The sequence below is a fragment of the Buteo buteo genome, chromosome 13 (assembly GCF_964188355.1).
Source record: "Buteo buteo chromosome 13, bButBut1.hap1.1, whole genome shotgun sequence".
Classification (NCBI taxonomy): domain Eukaryota; kingdom Metazoa; phylum Chordata; class Aves; order Accipitriformes; family Accipitridae; genus Buteo; species Buteo buteo.
In genome coordinates this window covers 37,513,962-37,539,899 of record NC_134183.1, presented here as the reverse complement: position 1 = coordinate 37,539,899, position 25,938 = coordinate 37,513,962, and the positions used below count along the sequence as shown (strand labels likewise).

General features: G+C 40.7%; 1 protein-coding gene across 1 annotated transcript in view; it reads right to left on the bottom strand.

Moving 5' to 3' along the window:
- The window catches only part of NPTN (neuroplastin), a 33,497-nt gene extending 9,269 nt beyond the window's left edge, over positions 1–24,228 (bottom strand). Inside the window, exons 1-5 of the mRNA XM_075045696.1 lie at positions 23,760–24,228; positions 18,026–18,194; positions 13,502–13,596; positions 4,168–4,301; positions 2,388–2,661 (exon numbers count right to left, since the gene is read on the bottom strand). Coding sequence (XP_074901797.1) covers positions 2,388–2,661; positions 4,168–4,301; positions 13,502–13,596; positions 18,026–18,194; positions 23,760–24,219 — 1,132 coding nt within the window. The 5' untranslated portion in view covers positions 24,220–24,228. The remainder of the gene's footprint in view (positions 1–2,387; positions 2,662–4,167; positions 4,302–13,501; positions 13,597–18,025; positions 18,195–23,759) is intronic.
- Positions 24,229–25,938: the final 1,710 nt, after the last annotated feature.

Genomic DNA, 25,938 nt, shown 5'->3' with positions numbered 1-25,938 from the left:
ATTAAAACATTAACTTTGGCATTTCATAACAATGTATTTAAAATAATAAAATTAAGAATAACCTAGAGTAAAACATCCAAGTGTGGAAATCAGCAGACTATTGATTTCTCACATATGCATTTGTCAAATGCCCCTGCTTCTAGGGTGTTTCCCACCACGGTATCACAGAAAGCTTCAAATGCCATTACAGAAAATGCAAGAGTATCCAAGGGAATGTAGGACTCAAGTCGGCCTTTAGTTGAGAAGATGTTATGCCGACTGTGTCTCTTCATCCAGGCAAACCCAATATGCAGATATTGACTGTGATATTCAGTACTGGATTTTGTCCTCCAAGAAAGTAGACAGGGAAAACATTTGTCCACCACAGAGGTGCATCACTCTCCAGGACTCAAGCTTAGCTGCCTTTAAAGTAACAGCAGACCAAGCAAGCAAATTTAGTAACCTCAGTTACTTGGTGCATCATCTTGGACACCTCCATCAGAGATGATGAGCCTGGATCTCTCAGGCATCTGAGGAGCAGCCAGACTAGCCAGGAAAACTTCAGCCCTTGAAACAAACAGGTAGTGAACTCTTCACCTCCAATGTGTGCTTAATCGCACTAACATGGTGGTTGCACTGCAATCTGGTCAAGTCAAAGCCAATTTCTATTGGATTAAGTCCATTAGAGGCTGCTTTCAACAAATATTTACACATCAAATTACAATCTCATATCTTGTTTTGGTCCTTGTGAAACTTCATCAAATGAAATTCTGAAAGGCAGGGAACTATGAACAGCCACCAAAGAGGCGAGTGTCTCCCCAGCCATCCCGACATCAAAGTTAGGCTAACGTGGCATAGCAATATGGGAGATGTGTAAGAGAACATTTAAATGGTCTTTTTCGAAGTTTTCTGGGCTGGTTGAGAGCCACTTTGAGGACAAACTGCTGGCAGTAAAAACGCCCTTAGCAACTGTGAAGCTGTTAGTTATGCAGAGGAACATGCACAGTTTATATTTTGTTGTCTACAAACCTAGACCAGTCTCAATGCATGCTCTATAAGCAGTTAGTAAATGCTACTCAAGTGGTTAAGATCAAAAGCCAGTTTCCTCTAGGTATGCACTATTTAAGACAGTTTTGATCTGCTACAGAAGTGACCCAAGCCTCAGCCATTCTCAAAGTATTAACATTTATTACTTGTTTTGTAAGATTATTTTTTTTCATTCTCTGAAACATAGCTCAGGAACCATGAAGGTGGTTTTGCCCAAACTTCACAAGCAGATCACTGTTTCAGCACCTATGTTTTCATCCCAAAAGACAAATGTCATGCTGCGTTGTTATCAATCCCTTATGCAGCTCGACAACCACATCGTTGCTGCACAAGCTACAGCACAGCTGCCTTTGGAAGTTATCTACCATGCTACAGGGCTTGTCCAACCCCGGAAGATGCTAATGATTCAATGCTTCCCATACTGATCCAGCATGTTGCCCTCCACGTACTCTAAAGCACATATGTTACTTGGACACGTCATATTGCTACAGCATGATGGCATACCAGCTGCTTCTCACAAAGATTCCTTGGTTTTCTTGAGGAACACTGTAGTAAGCAGCTAGGTGTCACATTAAAGACTGTTTCTTGATGTGGTTCTTTCAAATACTCGTTGTAGCCTCAAACAGCCCCTTCCCCCATCTTTTAAAGAGGAAGATATGCAGAAGAAGCTCAAAGATGAAACACTTACTACTTTTTCTTGTGTATGACAGTTTAACTAATTAGTGCTACCATCAAACCTGATAATGAAAACCTAATCTTTAGAAAACATATGTCAGTGGCTACTACAATTAGATACAGTTTCCAGAGGATTTCTTAAGTAAAATTCAGTTACACACCAAAATAAGAGCCCTACCCCCACTCATTGAAAACATGTTTTATTTTTGAAGCACCTTTGCAGTCCCAATCCCTTTAAGTGTAATGCTTCCTTACAAAACCTGCCCAGTGTCCAATCCAGATGCCAAATGGAAGAGTGTTTCCAGCTCTCCCCCTGTGCTGCCCCATGCTCCTTAGGGCTGACACACAGGATTTCTCAGGGTTACTACAGCAGGAAAGAGACGGAAGCGCTACACCCCTTGTGCAACAAAAGCTTTAAAGATATTGAAATAACCGCCCTCCCACCCCATAGTCTGAGATCTGTGGGAAATCCAGTGTTAGGACTTCGGACAACACTTGGACCCTCTGCGCTTGCTGGGCTTAATGTCTGGAGAGGGAACAGATGAGAAAGCAAAGGGCTCAGAGCTGAATTAACTGGGCTGCTGATCCTTCCTGCCACAAAGCCCCACTCCGTTCTGCTTCCATAAGTTCGCTTTGCCTTTTTTTTTTTTTTCTTCCTCCTTACAAGTGGCTTTGAGCACACTTACCATCTGGGACTTCATCCGGCCGCTTCCTTTTCTCATAAACAACTATGATGACAACGAGGATAACGATTTCTGCCAAGATCCCCAAAAAGGGCCAGAGGGGAGCCAAGTGGCTGCGGACACGGAGGATGGTTGTGACCGAGACAGAGCCGACCTGGTTGGTTGCGTTGCATTGGTACTCGCCAGGATCCTCGTTTATCTGTAGGTTTGTGATGCTGAGCTCAGTGTAGTTGTCTTTATTTGAAATAAAGAATCTGCCGGAGGAGTTGTTGATGTCCTGATAAAAGGAGAAAGGTGAAAAAGGACAAGAGCAGGAATTTTTATAAGTTCTGGTGCCTTTTCATTTCTGTGTCACGGCAACTAGAAGAGTTTTGAGGGATTCTTGCAAATAGGCTGGTTCCTTAATGCAACAGAAAAGCCCACCACTAGTGTTTATTCTGTATCTCTCACTACAGTGAACTGTGCTTCAAAACAACAACAAAAAATGCCAACTGACAACCTGTATTTTCATCCTACTTTAACAGTATCAGCCATGAAATGCCAGTGCTATGTTCCCACCCTTTTGCTTCAAGAGAAACCGTTACACTCCATTCACCAGTGAACAGCAGTAAGATGACACAGGTTGACCTAAACAGATGAGACAAGTAACAGGAGAGAGGATACATCCCCTAGCAGGGGACCAAACAATTTCAGTGTAGAGGGTGGGAAAAAGAGAAAAAGCAGTACCAGTTAAGATTATTCTACACCGTATTAGATAGCATTTTCTAACTATCTGAGGTACGATGGCCCTAATAAAATTTTGCCTTTGCTATGTTTTTAAAAAGAAACACACACTGCTCACAGATTTGTGGGCAGGGCAGCCTAAGCCACTGACTTTAGGAATATTTATAAAAGCTGGAATTCAAGGCACCACATTCTTTCTACATTTGAAAAAGAGAATTCCAGAGTTGCTTACATTTAAAGAATCAAAAAGGGGCAAAACTTTGACAAAATATGGATGTTTGACCTTCCTGAAAGTTAAACTTGGATGAATTTATCAAATAACTTCACCAGAAAAAGCGTGAAGGGAAATCTGCACACCACCACAGAGGACTCTGATGACTCACAGCACTTGTAAGTCACTCATATAGCACTGTCCCATAAAAATTTAAGCTTGCACTTAACTCATACTGTTGTTTGCTTAACATTTTTAGTTCATCTATCAATCAAATTGCTACCTCTCTGGCAGATCATACAGCAACGTAAAAATAGGTGGGCTGAAGGACTTAGCAACTTCTAGCTTCTCTTCTGCTATTCCAATTGCTGGTCAAATTTTCTTGCTTGCTAGGTCAGTTGCTACATGGAAAAAATACGATCGCTTAAAACACTAGTAGGTATCACTACCGCATCCTCATAGTAAGTGTTGTGAGCTCAACCAGTGAAACTGAAAAACAGTTTGAGAAATTTATAACCAAATGCATTTTTAAATCACATTTCATAACTCACGTCTTGCAATTTGTAGCAGATACCCTGAACATCATATCTTTCTGCACAGTTCATAACTTTGCCCAACAGCAACGCAATGAGCAACTCCGTTCACACAACAATATAAATACCCATTTTATACTCACTGCTGCTGAAAAATTTCAGCTTCACTCACTAACATATCAGACTTTTGAGGAACTGCATTTTGAGAAGTTATAAGGCACCCTAAATAATATACCCCTAAACCCAAGGTGCTCATTTCCTTCCTTACTGGGGGTTTTGGCAGGTTAATACATGCCTGACACCCCAGTTTTCTTACCTCAAATACTCCATTGACCTTCTTGCGCCACACCCACTCAGGATGTGGGAAGCCCACAGACTTGCAGTACATGAGGGCCTCCTGCCCCTCATTTTTATTTTCACTTCGCTTGTGGCCAGTGATGTCAGGAGTAGCTACGAAACAAAAGAAAAACCATGTTTACAAGCTGCTTGTTAAAGAGAGAGTTATTACAAGCTCTGAGAATTTCAACAGAAAATAAGTGCCAAGTTCCCTGGAAGCTGTTCCTTTCCCACATTGAGCCTATCTTAGAGAAGAAAAATTGTGATTCCCGTGTCTCTCCAAGCAGCATCTCAATTGAAGTTCTGCAAGAATGTCCTCCAGGCTTGGTTTGCCAGACAAATTGATGGACAAGGGAGAAATCTCAACATCAGACTTATCTACCAAAAACCTACAAAACTAAGACAGCCCAGCTGTTCCCCAGCGTGGGAAGCTGAGAAACATCCATGTCTTGCTCCCCACTGCTCAGGAGGTCCTTGCGGCTCTGCAGTACCTTCAGCTTTAAAAGAGAGCTGTCAGAGATTCTGGTTACAACTTGCCCATGGCATCAGGACTCTGAACTGACACTGTCTTAACAGGAATTTCTGAAAGCTGAATCAAGGTATTCTTCCTTGCAGCAAAATTTTAGATTTGGTCCGCACACGTGCTGTGACTTGTTACACTTTATGCTTGTTACACCTTACAGTGACACTACTCCTGGGTACTGTTAGGTATCTGTAATGCAGCAGAAGTCAAAATCCCTCCAACACAGAATCATTTAATTTAGCCTATACATAAATACGTATATTCTAAGGAGGGTTGTAGGTGAAGCTGGGCAACCGCAAGCAAACCACAGCCCTGAATACCAACAGAGGGTCTTCTGAATTAATTTCTCTATAAATAATGCCACTGCTCTTTGCCACATTTGCCGCAGCAGCCCGTTGCAGCCTAATACCTCACGAGAGATTACAATGGATCAATGGACTGCCTGAGCTGAACCTTGGCTTAAGCAGATGGCTCTGGTGCGGTAGTGATCACCTTTAAAGCCCATTCGCTTTCTAGCTTGCTAATTATGTCACACGTGGCCTGCTGTGTGATCGCAGGACACTGATCTGTTAATCCAGTCAAAGTCCTATCTGAGTGCTCCAGGAAAAGACCCCCAGACACTGGAATTTATTACAAGGGTCTATTGAAGGAGAGCTCCCTTTACCACTAGCAACCCCTACAGACAGATATAGAGAGGGAGCACAGGTTTGTGACAGCTTATCTGGAGCTGGAGGCTAAAAGAATTAAGCAAATTTCACAGTTCTGATCAGTCGCAGCAAACAAAAACAAGTAAAACATCTTGTGCAACCAGACAGCATCAGCTGAACCTGCTCTTTCCCCAAATTACATGACAACTCTTTGGGAAAGTGTTCGGCAAGTTTAAGTGCTAAAGGAATTATCCTATTTCAAAGGCAAGGGCTTTTCAAATGCAGAAAGCATCCCACGCCTTATTCCTGCAAGATTCTTTTTGGACAGTAATGCAGCTGATTGATAATGTTGTTAGAGGCAGAATTAAAATAAGCTTCTGAACAACAGAAAAATCATGGTTGTAAGAATACTTAAGCTACAGCCTTCCTTAGTATGTGTGTATTCATCTGAAAAGACACCATCAGGAGAGGCTGATCAACCCAGGCTTTTCTGAAAATGCCTGTGTAAATTCAAACAGGATTTCCAACGTACGAGTGAGCTTTACAGAAGTTCTGCCCATTTGCCATATAAAGAAACATGCTTTTGGTGCTTACAGAATTATTAACTCTTAGCTGCATTTTCTAAGGCATGATTTCGCTCCAACTCAGGAACAGCCAGAGCTGTCAGTATGCACTGACAAGCTGAACAGATCCTCCACACTGGATGCTGCTGCAGAGGATGCAGAGTCCAGTTTCCTTAGCGGAAATACTGCCCACTAGAAATTAAAACTAACTCCAGGGCTTCTGGTAGAACCCTTAAGGAAGTTATGCCACTTTAAAGTATTTTAATATGTTAAGCATCTTCTCTTTTTTTCCTGATTTTTAAGTAAACATCTCTTCAGCAGGGAGCTGAAAAAGAGCTCATTACCTAAGAAAAATACCATGATTTTATCATCCCATAAGGATGATAGAATACCTAAGAAGGTAAAGGAAGTACTTGATCAAAGTCTGTAAGCATCCACACAGGCAAAAAACGGCTTTGCTAACAATAGTCAATAGACATGATCATATAGCAAAACCAACGGATGAAGCTAGACAAGTGCTGACTAATTGCAAGATGATGCTAACCATAACCATGATATGCAAGAACAAGGTACTACGGGTTTTATTTATCTTTAAGAAAACTGACACCTAAAATCTATCTTTACACACCAAACATGAAAATACTTTGCGATACATTAGACACGAACTGAATGAAGACACCAGATCATAATAATTCTCTGGTCTTGTGCAAAAAGAAGCTGTCAGGTATAGAAACTGAAGCAAGCTGGACAGGAAAGAACATTCCATACTTGCTGAGTGATCACATACTACCTGTCCCTACAAGGGGCAATAATACTTGGAGGAAATTAAGTTTTCAAGCTGAAGGTCTCCCAGCAGAAAATAAATCAGCTTTAGCATCGAAGGTGCTGCATTACATCTTCAGGATACTAAGCACCAATATGCAACTGCAATGTCCTTTCAAACCACCATCTACAGCCTCAAAGAGGAATATAACATTTATTCCAAAAGATGGCGGTTCAACAAGAAGTAAGTTTCATCTTGTTATCTACTGAAAGGCATCATCTCTTCCTTGCCAGGCTCGCAAAGATCTCTTTTAAGCAGAAGCTAGGTAAGCCCAGTGACTTTCCTGCGGTTTTTGCTTACTTGAGGATGATATGCAGAGATCTCATCCAACACAGTGAAAATGAAAGGCCAGCAGAAGCATAGCACAAGAGACAGACTTAAGGTGGCAAGGTAATGGTCCCCAAACTGGCACTGATGGGTTGTCAAAAGCGATTGCAAATTACCCCCATTAGGAAAAGAAGAAATAGGATTCATCAGCTTAAAGTTGAAGCCCCATGGAGTCTCCATCTGTCAGCACTTTGGTTTTCACTGCCATCTATCAGCAGACAGCGAGTCAAAGCAGAACCTTACAGAGGAAAAGGGTACAGCACTCTGCAGCTGGCCCACTTTTTCTATACAGCTGCTGATAAAGAAAAGAAAAGAAAAGAAAAGAAAAGAAAGAAAGAAAGAAAGAAAGAAAGAAAGAAAGAAAGAGGGAAAGAAAGAGGGAAAGCTTTCTAGGACACCTTAACTTCTACTGCAGGGTGACCTAGTGTTCTCCTACAGCCAAGAGATAATTATATTTCTTTAAAGAGGACATCTTCGCCGCTTTATCCCAATAAAAGCATAAGTGACAAGAATACATTCTGCTCTTTCCTTGCCAGGCACAGTTAAACAGCCGCCATTTCCAGCTCTACTAGGACAGGGACTATTTTTGTATGCAGTCTGAGGGGAGCACTACATGAAATATTAATATTTCAGGGCACGATGCTAGCCAGTTTCAAGCTATGGCTGATTCAGTACTTATTCTACCAACCTATTTGGCTAATTGTGTTTTGCTGTACAAACTACAATTAAAATATCGCTGCAACTGACCTCAGTCACAGATTTAGCAACAGAGCAATGTTTGCTTGTGAAGCTTTTCAAGACAACATTTTTCTTAACACCATTCTGCTCCAGTGCCAGTAACAGATAAAGCACAGAATGAAGCAGGTTTTGTTCAGAAAGGATTTAGATTTCACTTCAGCTTTTAAGCAGCAGAATCCACATCTCTGTTCAGATACAGTTGGCTGTGGAGACGTGGGCACAAAATGCTATGTCAGCTCCGACATCAACGAAACCAAGACAATGCCCCTGATAAAAAAGCAAGTTTTTTATTCTTATATTGTGAAACAAGAAAACTAAATACTGAAGGTTTGTTTGAAACAGCATAAGGAAGAACAAAGAGAGGCAGGGCTAGTTTAAATTAATTGCTACCAAAAAAAAAAAATATCAAAATACAGATTTAGCCATTCTTGACACAAGAGTAAACTTCTGATAAGCATCATTCTTTTGATAGGCTTAAACTGAATCACAACAGAAAGGACGTTTGTGCCAGAGCAAACATTGGACCTCCATGTTTCAAGTACCCAACAGGCACAAAATACACTGTACAGCAACTTTCTGAATGGTATGCTTTTAATACAGCCCTGAAAAGAGGGTTTTTTTTTTTCTTGTTAGAGGACATGCAATGTCTCTTCTTGATATATAGGAGGTATTCAGCCCTTAATTTCCAGTTATTTTCAAGATATTTTACTAGCATTGCTAAAAAGGAGAGGAGCACTAACTTGCATAACACCTCCAAACCATGTCCCAGTTCACAAAACCCCTTCAAGTTTTCCCATTAACAGACAAAATTAAAGCAAGGGCAAAAGCACCTAAAAATATTCTTGCATGTAAAAACTATTATGTCTTATGGGTGACCTAGTAAAAGGGCTCTGGAAGATTTATTTTTCTGCATTGGAATTCTAATCCATGTCTACCTTTATAGCCTGGGTGGAGAGCTAAGACACCAAAGGTACTGCAAGAAGGGAGAACGTGACATGCATTTTCTGTGTAATGCTTAAGATCACTCTAAGATGCCGTTGTGCTAAGAGAATGCCTGACTTCTTAATTAACTTCTGGTACAGCATGGTGAAACTGCAGCAGAGCTTTCTTAAGACAGCCAGGATTCAAGAAACCAAGATCTTCCAAGGCTGCAGAAATAACCACTCATTTTCCAGAATGCTGCTTGGGCTGGAGCCAGAGCAAAAGTGGAAGAGTAACATTCTGAGTGCAGGCATTGTTTGTGAAACAAGAGCCCCTGGCTCAGCTGAAGTTAGGGGGTATAATAAGCATTTTTCAGAAGTGGTAAGTTTTATGTCTCTCAGAAGGAGCGAACAGGACTGGTCTAAGCACTTGCCATTGGGAAATCAGTAGCAACTGGGGAGGATAGAAGAGAAAGGTGCAAAACAAGAAAGGGCTGAGGAGGGAAGTCGGAGGAATCCCCTTGATAACATAATGGCAGAAAGGCCTTATAGGAAGAGGCATTAAAAAGCTCTACCTGTCCACATGCACAGAAAGAAGGGAGCCTTTCATGAGAAGGCAGGGCAGAGAGAACAGATGCCCTCCATCAATATCTTTCTTGATGCTTGCACCACTTCTGGGCAGCCAGGGGCAACTGGAAGCATGTTCCTCCCCATCTGGTTCTCACTGCTGCTTCTCTGCACCGGACAATGGTTTGGACTACCAGAAGACAGAAAGACAAATTTGTTTCCTCCTCCTTCTCCCAAGATCTTCGTAAGAGCAGAAAGATTGCAGAGGCAGAATTCTTCAGGGTTGCACTTTGGGGTTTGTTTGGTTTTCTTGTTGTTGGGGGGGGGGGGGTTGTTTGGTTTTTTTGGTTGGGTTTTTTTTTTTTTGTTTTTGTTTTTGTTTTTTAATTTTAATCCTCAAGTTTTCAGAGCTCTAGCATCACAACAACACAGCAAAAGCACTGCAGGTATTTCCACCACGTGGCAACAGAGCAATTAAAAAAGCCTACTTCCAGATGGGGAGTAGACAGCACACTGCATTTTTGGCTACTGCCTAGCATGATCATCATCACTGTGTCTGCTGAAAATAACCACATCATACATCACAGCCTGCTTACCTGCAATGCTCTCAGCCAGATGACTTCACTGCAAAAGCAAAGGGTAGGATAAGATCCCTATTTCAAGGCAGAATCTTCCCAATATCAGCATTTGCTCAGCCTGTTGTTTCAGGCTTAGAGCTGCACTCACACAATGCCCCAAACAGCTCTGAGAATGTGAGCAAGAATACTCAAAGTCTCCACCAGACACTTCATCCAAAAGCCAACTGTATGAGGGAAACAAGACTTACGCCATTCCTGGGAATTCCGACAGACTGACATTAAACCCCAGTATTTTCAACTGCTGTTATACTAGTGCTGCCCTAGTAATTTTTTTACCAGGACAATCTGCTTTAAGTATGCAAGCACACCTAGCAATTCTAACAGCGACACTCGTGTTTCTGCATTTCTTTTTTCTTACATAGCACATGCAGAGATTCAGGAAGAAAATAGGCAACATTACATAAAAGGCAAATGGCACTGGTATATCCTGGATTACATCTGCTGCGAGGCATTTGTTAAAGTTGTTCACAAGTTGTCAGAAAGTCACTATTTTGGTCCACAAGCACTTTCATATTCAGAACCATCTTTTCTATGTGCATCAGCAGTTAAAAATTGCAATAGAATTACAATTAGCAATTAAATTTGTGTACAATTGCTTAACCATAAATACTGTGACAGGTCACACATGCAGGTAAGCATTAAATTATGGCATCTGCATGGTCAAACAAGATTCGTGCATCACTGATACATCACATATGCCTTGATTAACAACTAGGTAACATCTCTACACATGAAGTAGTATCAAAAATCTGTTTGCTTTGAGAACTAGAACTGTTTTGGCAGAATGTGTAGAATATTTACACCAAACTGCAGGAATCACAGAGAATGCCTTCCTTTGCAAAGTAAAAAAAAAAGCCTGTGTATCCCTTGCAACTAGCATGGATATTATTCAGAGATGTTTACATCCAAGAAAATATGTGCAATACCATACAAGTTTAGCTGTATGGCTCTTCCAGGAGCAGTAACTCAAATGAGTACTCTCTGATAGGAATGAATTTATGTACAGTGCTAGGACTGCAAAGCTCTCTAACTTGTGCTTTAAATGCAGTCCCAATTTACCACTACATAAGTTTCCAAGTAACAGGAATTAGATAGGATAGATCTTTTCAATCTTTTCAGTTTAAAAGTATACATGCATTCCAATTTCCAATTTTCTTTGCGGAAGACTTGACAAGGTACTTCCTACTCTAGACAACCCCTGGTACGTCTCTCTGCCAAGAAGGAATTCGAGGCCCATCAGCCATCCTTGTGATGCTGTAAGGAGGAGCTGGAGCATAGGGTTACTGAGTCTTGAAATTGCGACTGCTGAGCAAGCTGCAGGTGTAATACCTCCTGAGAGCAGTGCTGGAGTCATTAACTTTTAACTGATGACTACTCATTTGTACTTATATATAAATTACCTGTGAAAAGTTGTTAGTAGGATTAGTTATTTTTCTCCCTCTGCCCTTTGTGCCAGTACTTCAATCAGATATATTGGCTTTTCTTTCTACAATGTTAAATCCTATGTCCCTGTAAACCTCTCTGCCAAGTTCTCTTGGTGTCCCCGCCTGGCACCAGACAGCAGAGAAGCCCTAAGCCAAACGTTTCAAAAAGGCCTTTTAAGAGATTATACAAAGCTAAAAAAGGTCTTAATCTATTACCAAAGTTAAATTTCCTGTCTCTGGAAGTGGTTTGACACCCAAAGCAGACTAGAGAAGGCAGAAAGTACTTAAGATCTTAATTAAGATAATATTGGAAGATATAGCAATTAGAGTATAAAAGCAGAATGCAAAAAAATCCCCCCAATACAAGAAAAAATGCATGCCTGTGTACCTTGAACACCCAGAAGATAAGTTCACCAGAAATACAACCTAAGTTTGAATTCAATTTGCTGTAAGCAAGGCAATAATTATTTTTAGAGGTGCAGTTGGAGTCTTTTTTAATCCTAGGCCAACAGGAACTTCTGGTGCATTTGCATGAGCACATATCTTAGATTTCCTTTTTCCTTGCAGAGATAGCTTCTGCACCAGATTTGGTTAAACACTAGATATATTTTGATAGGTTGTTTTATGCAAGATCATTGAAAAAAAACCCCAAACTTTTAAAATCAACACAGGAAAGCAGAAAGCTTTTCTTGGTACAGTATCACTCAGAATGCTTATTTATATGACAATATTTCTATTCCCCAGGAAACTGTTTGTATGGTTCAAAAGATGCTGTTCTCCAGAGAGGAAAGATGTATTCAGCATACTGTGCATTTGTCATTTCACACAGACTGCTGTATTACTCCCCACTTCCTCACTTAGGCTTCAGGAACCTGACCATGCAGTCTTCAGTGAGGCACCAGAAATTCCCAGGAAAGAGGTCAGCTTTCAGCTTTTGCTGCAGATCTGTGGTACCTAATTTAAACAGTAATGATGATAATATAGATCAGGATAGGCTGCATCACTGCTACAGGGTTGCTGAGAAATAGTGTAAAGCACCCTCCTTCCCATTCACTATTTTCAAAGAGCAGCAGACAAAGCTCTACATTTAAGCTGCAGATGTAAGGAAGATGGTAGGTAATGTTAACTTAGATTTCAAGCAAGTTTACAGCACGCCTTCATAAAACAAGCATCAGTATAGTCCCAGGCACGCACAGGCTGGTTGCAAGACTTTTTTTGCACAAACTCATCTGCCTTTGACTAACAAAGCTGCCATAGTGCATCAATTCCATATTACTGCAGCACCTAAGGGGCAAACCACGGCTACTGCAGAGCAGTGGGCCAGTAATTTCCACAGTTATTGAATGAACAAACCACTGTATTGTGGCAGCAGTTTAACACTGTATAAGACACCACCATCTCCATGTTACCTCTATGTTTTATGTCTAACAGAAACACTGTTCTTTTGTTCAACAATTACAGTAACACTCTGTGGAAACCTTTCACATTTTGCAGTTCCTATCCACTATTTTAGGGTCCTAAAGATGTCAGAAGACTACTAACGTGCACAAGACAGAAAAAGGTGCATGAAAATAGAAAACCCCAACCTAGTACAGGGCACCTGTACTAACCAGAACCCAGGCTTTCCCAGCAACTGAAATAGTCTCTGCAGACAAAAAGCAGTTCCAAGATGCCACATGCAAGATACTCGTTCTTTTTTCCCTATTCAGAACAGACAAATTCAAAGTACATTGAAAACATTCAGATGGCCTCATTTACTGTGAAACAGGGAGGAATCCACAGCTGTCTTCGCATGAGCACAGATGTATTCTACAGCAACCTTGATCCTGCTGGACAGGCACACTCTCTTGTGATATCCAGATTTACCAAAGGAGTGCAGAAGTGCGTGCTAGAAGGTGTTGTAGTAGCCCTTGTGTGGACCACAAATGCAATGGTGATATTCCCATATCTGTGAGATCTCACCCCTACGACTGCGTGCAAGACCTCCCCTTGAAATTATAACCAAGGATTGGACACAGGCTCTATATAATGAGGAAAGGCCTCCTGAGTTAGCTCTCTTGTACAGACACCAAGTGAGATGGCAGAGGCAGTGAAAGCACTTCACTTTCAGGGAGAGGAAACAAAACAAAACAAAACAAGAGTACCTCTCACTTCTATAGTGGCGTTGGCTATAGGAGAGTTTGAAAACACAAACACGCACAAGTATTCCCCTGACTCTTCTGCTCTGGGCTTCAAAATCCTGCAGACAGGGAGAGAACACATGAGCCATGTTAAGTACTGTGTTAGCAACCAAAAATGAGCAGGCTAGGAATTTATTCCTCCCCTCCCACCCTCCACTTTAATCTTTTAACTGAATTTCACAGCTATTACTTGTTAATTCAAGGGATGTTGTACAGACGTACCTACTTGAAATAAAGGATGTTGTTTGCCCAGAAAAAGGGTGAGCTCTAGTCTGGAAAGTCAGTATCAATTTAGCTGGAAAAGCTGCATTTAACTGAAAAGCAAAGGAGCCTGACACCTGTTAATTATGCACTACTGTTAGCTTGATACAAGTCATCCTCAAGTCACTAGCCTATTAGGCAGGTATCACCTCCATTGAGGGAGAAATGTGATTTGTATGTACTACCTGCATTGAAAAAAATCATACATGGACAACTGGAAAGCGACAGAGTACAAATACAATCAAGGCTTACACTGTCATCTCATAAGCTGGTGGGTGGTTTTTTTCATAACCAAAATGAAACTGGTCCATTAATAGTTTTCTCTGACTCAGAATGGATGCAGAAAAACTGCAAAAGCTGGTCAACTCATGAAGGAAGGCACCACACAGGAACCCGCTGACACTTAAAATTAGGAAAGACTAATACAATAACAACTAGTAGAGGAAAAAAACAGATGCAAGCCAGCCAGAAGAAAATCAGAGCTGCAACAAATGCAAATGCAAAAAAAAAAAAATCAAGATGAATTTACACTCGAAATGGTGCTAACTTCAAGTCCACCAGCTTTTGCTGTCCTTTGAAAAGCTTTCGGATACAAATGACTTAAAAGCTCTATGCATATGTTCTTCAGATTTACCTACAAAAGACATCTTAGACTACAGACGCATACAATGATGTGACGCAGTTTACATGTCCACACAGCACAGAATAAGGCAGAGTTCTCCCCACCTCTCTCTCCCGTTACTGAAAGGCTTCTTGGCTCTCTTTTTTAATTATTAATTTTTTAAAACACATTAAGTAAATAGCATGGAGATGAACAGAAACCCTGCAGAAGAGCATTGTAATAAAATAATTTAATTACACATGGAAACTGCATAGACAAGTGGAAAAAGCTGCTCAGTTTAACACAACACTGACTCAAGTCTTCACTGTGTTTACAGCACTTACGTTACAGAGTCGCCAGTGAAACTTTGAAGTTAGTTATAAAGTTCATATGTCTTTCAGATAAACAACAATATTACCACTTTTCACAGAGTTAAAAATTATCTTAATGACAGAAAGAATGATCATTTAGTATCAAACATCAAAGCGGTAACTGTGTTTAAACTGTAGGCAGGTACAGTATCCTTAGAAAGTACACAGCAACCCTGAACATTAGTGCCTGCCAATGTTGCTGGAAAAAGGTGCAGTCCTCACCCAGCTGCAATGGGGCAACTCCACCCAACTATTTCCATTACTAAGCTTTCCTACAACACTGCAATAGTGAGGGGAGGCAGAGAAAAATACCTGGCTTTCTGTAATAGCATTTAGGACCTTAATAGTTAAATAATCATAGTCTGACCACTGCTTTTTATCCACTACAGTCAGTGCTTAAAGCAGGGGGGAGGGGAGTAAGACATTGTATTCTTTCAGTTCTACATAAGCTTCTTTTTAAAGTATGAAACTATGGCAGCCTCTACTAGAGTATTATTACTGTAAACCATTAAAGCAAGTGTAAGTTGATATAGCTGCAAAGTTTTATAGACAAACAAGCACCTGAAACAAGTTTGCTTAGCCAACAACTTCCCTCAGTCCTGTGGTTTTAGGAAAAGCCCAGCTTTTTGTAGGTATGGACTTTTCAGTAGATGCAAAACCACCCAAAAAAACCATTTTCTTCAATTTAGCTCAGTAACCTGCTACTTAACTCTGAATTAACTGATGAGGAATTTGAAAAGAAATCACTACTTTTCTCCTCCAAACTCTGAACATAGACTAGGGAACAGGTCTCCAGAATGAAAGCACAGGATGGCCAGAACAACTTCCAGGTACTTTCTGCTTGTAAAAGAGTACACTACAAATAATTCTTCCTCATTTTTAATTAAAATGGTGAACTAAAAAGCTGTACTTAACTGTGAGCTTTCTGACTATAGCTGCCTACCAGCAAGAGCAGCTACGTCAAGTTTGAATGAAGAATTCTGAAAGATGTGTTCAATTTCTAATGTTGTATGATGCAGGATTTTTAAGATATGTAGTTTAACTTACAAATTCTGAAGCTTTCTGAATGGTAAACAACACTGAACTTCAATGAACTAACTACATTTCATAGTGAAACAACACATCGTAATGACTGAAACACCAAGAACCTGAAATATTCTTTATTTTTTAAGAAAAATAAGTAGAATGCAAAAGACTAATCAATCATGTAAAAAAATACTGAAGTTAAATAACCTCTTTTAACTGTAACTATGTTGACAATGCTTGCATGAATGTGGTATTTCTGGATCAAAAAAAAAAGTAACCAAATCAAGCTAGAAGTTAAGGCACAAATCAAATGCAGTGTGACCACATGCAATGAAGAAATGCCACAGAAAGCCTGAAACCACAACATACAACAAAGCAGCTTATAAATGAGAAGGAATTTGAGGTCTACATTACAAATGGAAATTTTCCCAAATTGTCAAGCTGTCCTGTGATTGCAGCATGCTCTACCAACCCTTCATTCATTGGGAACAAAGTGACTGTCTTACAGTCTGCCCACCTTACTTCCTCCTTCTCCAGGACATTAAAACTGAAGGCAAGTTTAATTCTTCCTTTACTGAGAAATCTGAAAGGAAAAATCCACCCTAGCTTGGAATAGATTAGAGAAGTCAGCCTTGATACTTAGTTTCCTGAATAATAATGTGCAAATTTCAGTAATCTTGATGCAATGTACCTTTAGTAGCACTCAAGCTCATGCTTTTGAACAAGACTGCTCATCAAGTTAATTGCCAGATAAGAAAGCAGAGCCTTTAAAACTAAGGCCCAGTGTTAAACATTGTACTGAGGAAATAACAGGATGTAATTATGGAACTAAATGAGACTTTTTTTTTTTTACTGCAAAGCTGAATAGATGATGCAGCTAAAGTGGAAAACAAAAGGAAAAACTTGAACACATCTTTATCAGAATCAAACACAACTTCCATAATCCTGTGGATGAAAGGATGCTTTGCTAAGGCACTGAAAGCCTTGACTATTTCTTAATCCTGTGCCAGTAAGCAACATCAGCATGGTAAAGAACCCACAGTACTCTGCTAGAGACAGAAAAGCCAGTTCAGCATGTAGATACGTTTCCTTGCTTTAGTACAGACAAGGCACAGTAACAAGATGTACTATAATACAGTGGGCCTTGCCCAGACATAACCACCTCTTTCTGATATAACAGCTGAGTAAGAGGGTCTGAAGTGGTCTCATTTCTCCAAAGAGTGAGTTACCACCAGTGGTTAAGACACTCCTTAAGTGATCTTCATCCTAGCTTAACACTGAACAGAAAGTTCTATTTGCTATCCATGCTGGCATCAAGTGAAGAAAATGGAAGGGGGGGGGGGGGGGAAAGGCAAGAAAATTACACATACAAAACAGATCTCTGATAGCATCACTAAGCAAGCTTCATATGCTGTCATCAACTCCATGGCAAGAAAGCCCCATTTCAGGAATACAGAAACCCTCAAAGGATTTCTGCTCGATGCAAGCTACAGTGAAACAAAAGAGGTGGCTGTACATGTTCTGTTCTCCTTCACACCCTTAGATGGAAGGTAGAAACAAAGCCAGAGCATGTGCACATGAAACAGATTAATGCTGAAAATGTGGATGTGCTGACAAATAAGAAGCACAAGTGATACAGCTGTACTGGTTTAATCAAGATTTGGTATCATTTCATAGTAGTGGTCTGACAACTCATCAGTCACAACTCAGACAACACCATCTTTCATCTCCCAAGGCCAGAAAATTACTAAAACAGCTTATTTCAGCAGGGATTTATGTGCTGCATTTCCCTGCACACTAAAAATGCACAGCTGCAGATCCATCTTCATGTAGACATAAGCAAGACTAAGACTGCACAAGATACTCAGAGGAAAAAAAACCTAGACTATATGTCTGTGCCTATGTCCACACATTATGTATACTCTAGAAAAGAACTAAATGAGTTTAGATTGAAAAGAGGAGTTTACGGTATGTTTTTGTTGATATTATGTTTAAATGAGCTAACTGGGACAGCTGTAGACAGCAATTTTTCCAGAATTGTTCTTCTAACACTATTCACAGATGTACTTTTTGGAGTCTCTTATGCAGATCAACTCAATTTGTCTGACCACTGTGAAGGTGAACCAGGGACCTTGGAGTCCCAACTTCCCATCATCTATTCCAAAGCCGTACGTCTACCAGGCTTGTTGTCCTCCAGTGTAACATGGAGGTTATTCCAAAGAGACTTACTTGTATTCTGTAGTGTTTGAAGATTTTCTAGTGCCAGGGATCTCCTCTCCGTTCTTCACCCAGTAACTGGCAGAAAGGGGGCTGGGACTTGTGGTGAGGTTACACTGCAATGTGACAGCCGGACCATACAGATGAATGACTACATCCTCACTGGCATTAATCCTGGGCTCTGAAACAAAGGACACATTAAATAGCAACAAATCTTCACTGGCAATTGTGCCACACTAATCTAAAATTCAAAGGGAAATTGGGAAGGGAAAGAGACTACACAAGGAATGTCACTGCACTAATTTGGGAGACATCAAGAAAGTCACAAGAAAACAGCTGACCACTAGTGAAGGCAACATCTTATGGATCAGCACCCCTATATGGAAAAAAGAAATTTGTTTAGATTGTTTACCTTAATATTTAACATCACTACAGATTTCTGTGTAACACCATTAATCATTTTTTACACACTACTGACCATAATATGGGAAAACACTTGTCCTGTGACTACACATAAGAGATCAGCTGGTCTCAGCTGCTGGAAGCAACTTCTTTCTGGCTATTACTTCGTTCCTCTACTTACTTTGAGGTTTAAAACAAACCCATTTTCTATATAGAATAACCCTCAAAATTAGACAGTCTTCTGAATAGTATTTCTGGACATCCCCCTGCAAAAAGACTAATGTCTAACTAAGGAAAAACATCCTGTGCACACAACATATTTCAAATAGCACGACTTCTCTGATGTCTGAAAATCAAGCAAGTGCCCAGTGTGAATAAGGCACAAGTCTGATGAAGAATGGCTGAAAGCAGCCCTTAATGTTTAACAATAAAAAGTAAGAATATACACCATGTTAGAGTCAGGAACAATTTCATTTCTAAAGTAACCTTAATCATAAACATTTATGAAGGGGGGGAGGGGGGGGGAAAACCCTGAGTCTCATTGCATAAACAGACCACAAGAGTTACACACTTTGCTGGTTGCATCACGAACTGAACCCAGGCTGTTTTACATTACATTTGATGGTAACATCAAATTCACATTTTTTAGGGGAAAGCCTTTCAGTAGTGAGAAGATTAGTATGAGGGCACTGTCCTTACATTTGATAACCACGTTTTCTTAAGATAATGCAGACAGATATTACTCTCCAATAAATAAGGCTGATGAATTTTTAGAATAGCTGGAGACAAGCTTCTTCCCAAACTTGGAAAAAAGACCTTTCTCTTGAAGGTCTCATGGCTCACACCTGGTTTCAAGTATTCTGTAAAAAAAAAACCAAAAACAACAACAACAACAAAAAAACCCAAACAAAAAAAAAAACCAAAACCCAAACCAAACCCCTAACACAGGATGACAGAGCTTAAAGGAAATTTAAGAATTCTTGCTATTTGTCTTCCAAAAATATCTAGATCTAGTATTGGCTATAGTTACAGCTTGAACTAAAGACCACTGCTATAGCAGTCTCTACCATGTAAACGCTGCTGTGTGTCCTCTCTCTGATGTATTTCCTTACTTTAAAGGGTGAAATGAATTCCAAGGAGGTAGCTGTCGCCAGCTGCTCTTTTCAGCGACCACATTCCTGCAGCGCCAACCTCTCTGAATGCAAGGGCTGCCTCCTCTGCATTCTGGTTGGCAGCAAATGGCAGAAGGGTGAGGAAGTCGGTCAGTAATGAATGTCTTCATGATTTTTGCAAGTCAGCAATGGATTTTTAATTCTGTAAATTTTGTTATGCCTTGTGGTAACATATTTGGAATATAAATTTAGTCACATCCATGTAGTCTTTTGGATATTCATCTGCAAAGCACTTGGAACACAAATTATGAAATGGAACAATGGGAAGTGGAAAATACCAGTACTGTCAGAAACGCTGCATTTTTCATCACATAAAACATTCACCTATCCAATAGTACAGTACTTAGATTATTGCCCAGAGAGGCAGGGAGAAAAATTATCTACCTACTAATAACCTGCCAAAGCCGTTCAACTCCTGTATATCCTTTCCCCCTTTCTTCAGCAGGCTGGCTACATAGCTTCTTTTCACAGCTATTTAAAAGTAGGACTATCATTTAACTGCAGAAAAACGCAGATAACTGTAGTAATGGAGTGGTTTTTGACACTTCTCATAGACACTTTGCTATTATCACACATTTTCAACTGTGTTTCTGCCTCATTGTTCCCATACTGGGAATTTTAACTGTGCAAAGATCTGTTTGGGTCCTATGGGGTACAAAATTGTTTTGTTAAATTAAGCCATACCATTACGGGACTGCCCTAAATGCTTCTCCATACCCAACAAAAAGCTTGTGTCCATTCTCAGAAAAACACTAACAGAGCTCTGGAAATATTTTTAGTAATGTATTTGGAATAGTGATTCAGTGTCAGAACACTTATCTAGAGAAACAACTTTTGGTAGAATTCACTGATCATACTGGGTTTTGTTTTAAACGTTTTTCTTTGATGATGAAAGCAGTGTCTTCAAGTCTGTAGCCTGCAAAATAAATGCAGTGGTTTCCTTTCAGAAGGAGGATGCTGGCAGGACAGGCTTCAGGCCGCTCTAACAGACTGCAACGCATCTAGTGAGCATGGTTACAACAGATGCTGATGCTGTCTGTGCTGAGACACAACCTAAAGTGCTGATCAGCCTGCAGTGATCCTTGAAACGGAAAGCATACATACGGAATGCTACCATCAGAAAGCATTACACAAATGCTAGCAACAGGAAAAAGTCAGAAAGAAGAAAAAATCTGAATCAAGTCCCTAGAGAAACTGGAAAGTTACAAGACTTAATCCAGAAGGCTTTTGACAGTGGTAATCTTCTGGCTTTCATATTCTGTTGATAATGGACTCTTCAGCCTCTACCACTGATGAACCAGAACATAGAAGAAAAACCTGCCTGGAGCTCCAATGACTACTTCTGCCAATTCATACCTATTCCTACCTACATCTCTGCTAAGCTGCTATGTCCAGAGTATATTTACAGCTGTCTCAGGCTTGCTTTGCTGGAGTTTGCTGGGGCCTTTTGTTTCTGACTTGCAACTTTTTAAGTTTTAGGGTAAGGAAATTAAAGGCAACCGCAGTCTCATTTACATCTTTTACCTGCATTTATGTTACTTTAGTTTATTAAAAAAAAAAAAAAAAGCAGCAAACAGGCAGTCCTAGCATGAATTAATTCTAGAAGACAAACTGCAAATGGAATACTACTGGGACAGTGACATCCAAAGAAGGATGTCCACTTGAAAGAGCAAGATGCTGAAGAGTCTTTTTTTAAATATCACTTAAACTGCCCTTTTTATGTAAGAGCAGGTTGTAAAGTTAAAAAACCAACCAACCAAAAAAACCCCCTACCATCCGTAAGTGAAATTCTTTATCCAAATTAGGAATAAGATAGAAGCCAGATGCTAGTTCTTGGATGCTAACTTTTAAAAATCAAGTTGCACTTTAACTCTCTGCATTCAAGTTCTGGTATTTGAGACAAGATGTGATTTAAAGGACAGTGAAAGAGGTTGTGCTCTTTTGATACATTTGATGTTTCCTTTCAGTGATGTTGATGTCAAATAAGGCCAGCAGCAAAATGTCCACCATTAGCTGGAAACTCCAACACTGTTTAGTCAGGAAATGCCCATTTCAAAGACAAATTGCGTTCACACACACAGTACAGCAGCTGAGACATTTTGGGCAGTTTCAGATAAGATGGTCTCCACCTTCCAGGGACAGCTTAGAAACCTGCCTCCCTCCTTATCTCCGTTTCCAGCATGGTCACACAGGAGTTTGATGTCCAAGTGGTCTGTTTCCCAAGCAGTAGCTGGTGAGATCTCTTAACATACACAATATTACAGTGTAAAAGCATTAAAGTATTTGGTTCAACATTTCCCCACACCATGAGTAAAACACAAAAGTAGAAGAATTATCCCAGGCACAAGGCACTTAGCAATGAAGTCACAATACACACACTCCAGAATTAGTAGCACCAGATGCAACAAGACAATGTTAACTGGGGGGGGAAGATGAAAGGTTAAACTTCAGTCCCTGGAGCAGGTTAGTATCAATGGCCTGAGAGAAGAAAAACCCACTTTCCATATGGAGACATTTTCACAACAACTCATTCCCAAATGGTGACTTTTCATATGAAAAGGATTTTCTCCCTCAGTAGGTTACTAAAACTGACTGGACACAAAGAGAGGAACACAGGACCACCACAGACTTGCCACACTCAAGAAAAACTAAAGGTCTCAACAGGGGCAGAGGAACATTTGCAGGAGACATTACTTCCTAGAAGACACATTTTTTTAGCTTTGTCTTAAGGTAGTATCGTTTCCTAAAGTTACATGGCTCTTGCTGTGGTAGGTGATGCAAGCAATGTACCCATCTGAGTCCTTTGGGACCTCAAAGGACAAAGGAGAAATCAAGCATTAGAACTGAAAGCTGAGCAGGTTTGAGCTGAATGACCCAATGCCACTTAAGTTTTCAAGTCAATCCACATCACTGGGTTCACTGTCTATTTTTCCACATATATCGATGTTGTTTCCATTTTCCAGAGGGAAGGTCTCTGATCCAGCAGTGCCAACTGCAGCACCACACTTTAGGGAGAGTTTGGGGTTTTTTTTTGTTTGTTTGTTTTTTAAAAGGTATCCAAAACCATAACTGAGACATAATTACAGAGTTTGACATTTTTGTACCCAGACAAAACTCAAAGTGGTACAGAAAAGGTTTATTTACGCTATTGTGCTCTGTGCTAGACAACACCTGTGCTCTATTCTTTGCCATCTTAGGTCACTGAGAAAGCAAGTTCAGTACCTCCATGCAGCAGGCTCATGTTGCAGATTTAATTCACTTGACCTATAACTCATTCGACATTTGCTTCATCTTGCTAGCAAATGCAAGAGTTTTGCATCTTACACAAAATGAAACACGGTTCTTCTCTACTGACTCTGATGATATAAATTTCCAAACTCATTTGGGACTGCTTTAAAAGCAAGCTGAATGCAGAAAAGCCTTGTAACAAAAAAGAACAAAAAGCAATTCTGGGTCAACCATATTCCCTGCTTTTGAAAGCTTTGCTGCTGCCAAAAGTTGCATTCTCAGATGAAAGTCATTTAGCTAAAGTTATTAGTTCAACAGTGGGGGAGGATATTCTCCCCCCCCCCCCCCTTTCATAGGCTGGATTAAGAATAGCTGCATCAGTTCAGTGCTGCTGCATCAGAGAACTCATTAGGAACATGCTGCTGTTCAGAAAGGAAAAGAAACACCACCACTTCATGGAAAAATCCAAACATTAACAGTCACAGGTAACTGAAAGGGAAGGATTTGTACAGAAGCACATATGCAACCAAAACCATGTGAGAAGGCATTCAGAGCAATTCCAAGAGAACAGAAGAAATAAACTGGTTAGACCTGGGAAGAACACCGAAATCAAATACAAAGGCACTCATGGAGAAGCCAGCATTAGCATGGCTGGAAACCTACTACAAAACTAAAGGGGGTAGGGAAGAAACACAAATTCAACACCAAGCTTGTTTTCACACAGAAGCTATAAAACAGATCCATAGATTTTCCCAAGTCCTTTGATCCTAAGGAGAAGAGACACAAATGGCAGACAATGTCAGCACTACAGGAAGAGGAGCAGTCTCAGGTTCAAAACAACAGGACAAGGTAGCAGAGGGTTTTTATTGGGGTAACGGGAGGGTAAGGGTCACTAGACTGCCTCTAGATACTACAGTACCACTACTGTAGGGTGCCGGACTCACTCTGAAGGACGCTTATAGTAGCCTGGGCTCGAATCCACGTTATGGAGGGATTTTGCCTCAAGTCATTCCTCCTGGGATCGTTGCTGGCCCTGCACTCGTAAGTCCCAGAGTCTTCCAAGGTAAGGCGGGTTATTCTCAGCACACTCACCCCATTCGCCCCGTAGGCAGTGTTAATGGTGACACGGCGCTTCCGAGCGCCATCCCACAGCTGTTTGAAAGACTCAGCCCGGTTGACTTCAGCATACCACCACTGGATCTCTGGAGTGGGGTTCCCAACCACATCACAGTACAGTTCAAAGGCGTCCCCCGTGAGTTTAGTTTCTGACATGGGCGACTTGACAAACCCAGCTAGAGGGAGGGGCAGCAGAAATGCAGTGACAGAGTGGCAGAAAACAAAAGATCTTATAAAGAACAAAGCAATGAGGTGCAGAAAACAAAGAGTTAGATAAGACATTAGCATCTACAATAACACAACTTGCATAGAAAAAGCACAACACGGAACACGTGTGGATGGAGGTCAATAGTTTAAGAGCAGTGCGCTCCCACTCAGAGTATTCATGGGAAGCACAGCTTCACAGCATGAAGTGCTTATCCTCGCCACTCCAGGGGATCCATCCATGGCAGCTGTACTTGGGAAGCCATGGGCTGCAACGCACACCAGCTAGGAGGTACCTCCAAGCCGCAGAGCAGACTGATTGGTTTTCAAGCCTTTTTCAGTCACGTGGACCTTGTAATTGGCAAGTGTTAAGTGTTCATGACCAGATGTCTTTTCTCTGAAGAGTTTTCTTGCTTTATATGACCTATTTACAGGGGGGGAAAGGGTAAAACCCTAACCTTCTGCCCTACGCAGCTCACAATTGTGAACTCTGCTTTGACCTCTTCTTCCATCTATTTTGGACTTCTGAGGCAGGGAATTCCCAAGATATAAGCAACCTACTTTCCTGAAGTAGCTGGATCACCACAGCTCCAGGAGTCTCATAACCTTCTAAGGTGAGGGGAATTTCAGTGAGATATATATATATATATACACACACACAGATAATTTCATTAGTTATGAAACAGACAGCAAAGGTACTTCAACAAACCACATGAATTTTGCCTTCTGAAATGAGATGCCATGCTGACATTTGTGACCAGGCCAAAATATCCTTATTATGGCATGAAATCCTTCAATACTTACCAGCTTCAGAGCTGTGTTAAGAGCACAGACATACTAAATTGTCCTTCAATCCTATTTTCAAAGGTATCTATTGAAAACAGTGTTGCCTTAAAGCTAGTCTCTTCCCCCGCCAGGCCCCCCCTAAAACTAAAAGATTAGAATACAGCTGGCCAGACAGATTATGCAGCAAAACCCGTCATATTGCTGTGTTCCCTGGGCAGCAGGACTTCTCATCAGCAAGCAGAGTTAAGAGTGGCACACAGCTGATAAAAATCAGATTGTTTCATCCCTTTCCTCAAATTCACAGCTTATTTTCAGGAAGAGGATTGAAAGACAATTCAAAGGATTTTAGAAAATGGAAAGGTGGACTTAAAGCCTTGTTCTGATGCACACTCATTAAATAGCATTCATTCCCCCCTCATCATTTGACCATACACACTCATGAAACAGTGAAACAAACAGTTGTACGCTGACAGACAATGACATGGGAAGTTTGTGCTATAGATGCATCTCTAAAGAATCATTTGGGCAAGAAAAGACCAAGTCTCTAGAGCACACACACAAACTGTTCCTTGCCGGCACAGTCCTGTTTGAAAATCAACTGTGCCGCAGCTGTGAGTAACAGCTACAAGAACAAACACTCAAAAATAAAAAAATACTAACCTCAGTAATTGTTTCAATTACAAACTCATTTGACAAGGATTCTCCAGCCTTGTACTCCAGCGCTAAAGGAGACGAGCTCTACACTCAGTACAAATACTACAGCAAATAATCCATTGCTGCAGGGAGAGAGAGGAAGAGCTATTGCTCTAGAAGTGCCCTAATTACTAGCAGTTACAAACTGCATTAAGACCACCGTTGTTGTTTCTTGAGGTTAACAAGGATCACACTGTTTTCACGCTGCTGCTTGAGATAACACAAGAGACCAGGTTATGATCTTGCTCTGCTGGACTATCCCCATTTCAAGGGATTCTGAACGAGGAAGGCTTTGTATTCCCATAAAGGCATAAATCAAACAGC